General features: G+C 38.1%; 1 protein-coding gene across 2 annotated transcripts; it reads right to left on the bottom strand.

Moving 5' to 3' along the window:
* Positions 1–466: 466 nt before the first annotated feature.
* On the bottom strand, positions 467–3,549 carry LOC132269544 (zinc finger protein BALDIBIS-like). Of its 2 annotated transcripts, none has more exons than XM_059770776.1 (3): positions 3,138–3,549; positions 2,544–2,940; positions 467–2,096 (listed from the first exon to the last, which is right to left on the bottom strand). In XM_059770776.1, the coding sequence occupies exons 1-3, from the start codon at positions 3,271–3,273 to the stop codon at positions 1,070–1,072; spliced, it is 1,560 nt and encodes a 519-aa protein (XP_059626759.1). In that variant the 5' UTR covers positions 3,274–3,549; the 3' UTR covers positions 467–1,069. The 2 variants fall into 2 exon arrangements, with proteins under 2 accessions (XP_059626759.1, XP_059626758.1); XM_059770775.1 differs by having other exon boundaries at positions 3,129–3,547.
* Between the last annotated feature and the right edge of the window lie 669 nt (positions 3,550–4,218).

The raw sequence follows: 4,218 nt of genomic DNA, 5'->3' as shown, positions 1-4,218 counted from the left end.
TGTGAGAGAGAGAGAGAGAGAGAGAGAGAGAGGTGATTGGTTGGTGAATGAGAGGATACACATTCTGAAAATATGAGAGTAATTAATTGAGTCCTAAAAATGTTGTGATTTGATTGTTAATCGATGTGAGTCCTGTGACTCCTGTCTCCTCGGCCCATCTAGCATACCCTAGGCATGGACCAAAAACTGTAATCCACTATAAATTTTGGGCCACTTTTGCTTCAAGCCTATCTTCTCAATATTGATGTAGTCAGGTACAGAAATAGATGCATGTGTGACTTTTCAATTCAAAAAAAGAATAATATGTAAAAATAAAATAAAAACTAAAGGTTGTGGGTTGCCCGGGTTACCTACCGTTCAAGAATCATAGATTCCCACACACACACACACACACACACACATATATATATTTGTTAGGTAACAATAGATTAATATCTTGACTATTGTAGAAATAAAAAATCAAAAATGAAAATGAAAATGAAAATTAAAATTAAAATCAAAACTTGATGGGAAAGGAAGCATGAAGTCCACTACACCACAAGACGAGTCATGTGTGTATTTATCTCTTGGCCTCCTTTATTGGGTAAGACTTGCATACATAGAGGAAACTTTCTAGAAGACCATAACATGACATGACATGACACATAATAACACCTTATTTAAATATCCTAATGTGCACACACTTGAGTGGAGTGAGCGTATCAAAATTGGTAACCGTGGTTATTCAACACTAAGGGTCACACAACTCAGGAGTCATAAACCCGACAAAGAAATAGAAAATTTTCCACACGAAGACTATGAACGCCCGCCTTGTGATTCCCTCCAAGCTAAGTCACCTTTTGCTTAGTCTCATCCAACATACAGTTTCCTAGCCGGCCCTTTCTCTGACAATTCACAGCATCGCTCTCTCTATATATCTATATATATATATATATATAGTCCCATGATATGCGCCATATAAACTAATGTTCAAAATTACCAAAATAAACTTTATAGTGGCATCATTCTTACCTACCTTAAAATATCATGGGAACGAAGGCAATCACATGAATTCTCTTTTTTCATTGAGTCATTGACTTCCGTGGTACTGGCTTAAGTTGATGGCTGAACCCATTGAAGCAAACTTGACTAGCTCTTCTTGCAACAAGGACCTGCCTCTATCACCACCTCCTACGCCAAGGAAATCTCTGGTCATTCCATGTTCAGCTTCATTACAACTTGTTTTGTTTTGCTTTCCATTGGTAGGCATCATCATTGAAGGATCCGAATTCGTACTGCTTTTACTCACTAATGAGCTTGAGTTCATATAACCCAATGGCAATCCCCCTTCATGAGTACTACCACTGCTAGTGGCTGGCACCGAATTAGCCGAAATAGAACACATTAATCCATTCAAGTTCTCACTCTGGTTCGAGAATTTCTGGACCTTATTTATATTTTGATTGAAAGAATTGAAGCTTGTGACACGAGAAAGGGACGAGCTCATGAGACCAAAGCTGTTCCCAAACAGTGATGAATTGCTTGTTGTGGATCCCATTTGGGCTGCTTTTTGTAAAAGTGCCGTGGCCGACATGGGAGATGAGGCTGCTTCTTGCTGCTGCTGACTCTGGTTGCTGTAAAACAAAGAGCTTATGGTCTCCGGCATATTCCCTTTGTTCTCTTCCTCCACCTTCAATCTCCGTGGCGGTGCCATTGAAGATATATTATTGGTGCAATTATATGGTGCTTCTTGTTCCCTACTGAGCCATTGTGCTGATAATCCAAACATATTTGGTGGTGGTGTTTGCTCAGACAAGCCGGCATTAGAATTGTTAAATGCCATCCCAATGTGGTTAAGATGAGAATTGCCATGGTCCAACCATAGTGGCAACCTAGGTTTCCGCCCATCCATCATGTTCTGGCCAGCCTCTAAAGCAACAAGATCGGGCTGAAACACCGAGGAAAACTGGGGGTTTCCGGCAGCTTGAGGATCCCCAAGTGACCCACTAATCAAGTCATTTCTGTAGTTCAAATTTGGCGTAGGAACTGAAGTGAAATTTGCATTTTCTTCAGCCAGGGCATCACAAAAGGCCCTGTGTGTGATGAAGCTATCCTTTCTGTTTGATATATATATATACATAAACCCCAACTCAACTATATTAAATATAACCTATGGTCCAATCACATTAAATTGGAATAAAAGCAATTAATGCTTATATACACATGAGGGGGCAATGCTACTTGGAACGAAAATTCAAACCGAGAATCCTAGTCTAGGGATTTTTAATCCTCAGATGCGTTGTATAAGATCAAAGTTTTGGTCTTATTTAGTAGCTAACATTCTCGGTTATACAAAGCATCTAAAGGATATAATTGAAATTCATTGGTTAACATTCTCAGTTTAATTTTTCGTTCTAAATAGCCTTGTCCAAACATGAGTAGCTAGCTAGCATTTATTTCACTTCAAGTAGCTAATCATATATACTAGAGAATTATAATTAAAGAAGACAAAGACCAAATTGAGAAAGAAAGATGTTAAGGTACAGTAGTATATCTATATATACCTGGAGAAGAGTGTTCCACAGTCACATTTATACTCTCTAGTCCCACAAATCTTGCTATGAGCCTTCCAATCAGACTGAACTGCGTATTTCTTTGAACACTTCTCGCACTTCCACTTCTTCTCGCCATGTTTTCTGCTGTAATGCTTCTTTATTCCGGTGAGGTCCCCGAGGGCTCTTGACCGATCGTGGTGCACACAGCTCTTTTCGGGGCAGATATATACCTTTTTCCTGACCTCTTTGTTGGTTCTTTGCTTGAGCTTCCATGGCAGATTGTGACCTCTCCGATGCAGCTGCAAGTTTTGGTCTCTCTGAAAACCCTTGTTACATATCTCACACAAGAATCGATTCGTCGCCATGAGAGACTTCGGTGAGAGAGCTATCACTTCTGCATCCGGATCTGCTTAAATCAAACAATCCATTAGAAAGATAAAAGAATGGCTAGTAGACTTCCGGCTAACTGTAATTTTACTCATCAGGAAGAATTTTTTTAAATAAATAAAATAAAATACAAACTTTGCAGATGGTGTGATGTATGGAGATGAGCTATATCTATATATATATAATTATATATACACATATACTTGCCTGGTGTACCTGGTAGGTTTCTCTTCCTCTTCACTGAATTCGCATTAGGGTTAGGGTTAGGGTTAGGGTTAGGGTTTGGATTTGGTTCTTGAATGAAGCCACTCATTGATGAGGGAATTGAGGAGCGCCCATCACCAGACATCATTGTGTAAATGATGAATTTGAATGTTCCTTAAACTTGATCAACCAGAAGAACAAGCTAGAAGTACTCCAAAGCTGAAACAGTTGGAACCAAACAAAGAAAAGTAAAAACAGAAGAGAAGATTATATTTTTTTATTTTCCGAAATCTAACGAATTAGTAGATCTTTATCTAACTCTTCTGCAGACTTGTTTGAATCTTGAAATAAAATATATCCATGAAAGCTAAAGAGAATATTTCAACTCTCTCATCACACTCTTCTTTTTGGTATGTCTTTGTCATATACTCCTCATCTTACACGGCTTCTCTCAAAAGTCGGTCAGTCATAGACTCGGGTGGACCACTCTCTATTTTCTCTCTCTACATATCACTATTTTCTCTCTCTAAATAGTTTTAAAAAGGCAACTTGGTAGAGCTGTTGCAGCAGTGTGCTTCATGTCTTTTCATGGATTTGAACTCAAACTTATATAGTAGTATAGTAGAATTAATAATTATTGAAGAAAAGTTACAGAAAAAACAACATTGAAATTTAAAAAAAAAAAAAAAGGTAGAATCTAAACTTGATCTAAAAAAGGTGTGAGGGATAAAAGTGTATCACCTTTACAGCCATTCATCAGGTAAAAATCATTATGCTATTATTGTATTTTGAATCATGCAGAGAGAGAACTTTATTTATATATAGATATATATATATATATATTGTGCGTGTACATGGGTATACGGATTCCGTCCGTGAAGTCCTGACTGGTGGATTGGATTGGAGATGGAGCATTGGGTGGGTATGGTTGGGACCCACCAGACTGACTGTCAGTGAGACTAAAGTTGATATATAATTAGAAGGAAAGGATCAAACTAATACAAAAAACAAAGACAAGAGATGACTAGTACCGCTAGATGTGTCGACCACCTCACGAGACACACATTCTCTCTCTAAAAACACACACACATAC

This window comes from Cornus florida, unplaced genomic scaffold (genome assembly GCF_030987335.1).
Source record: "Cornus florida cultivar Cherokee Brave unplaced genomic scaffold, ASM3098733v1 CherokeeBrave_3.0.0_Hap2_Chr08, whole genome shotgun sequence".
Taxonomy (NCBI): domain Eukaryota; kingdom Viridiplantae; phylum Streptophyta; class Magnoliopsida; order Cornales; family Cornaceae; genus Cornus; species Cornus florida.
This window is presented reverse-complemented; position numbering and strand designations above follow the sequence as displayed.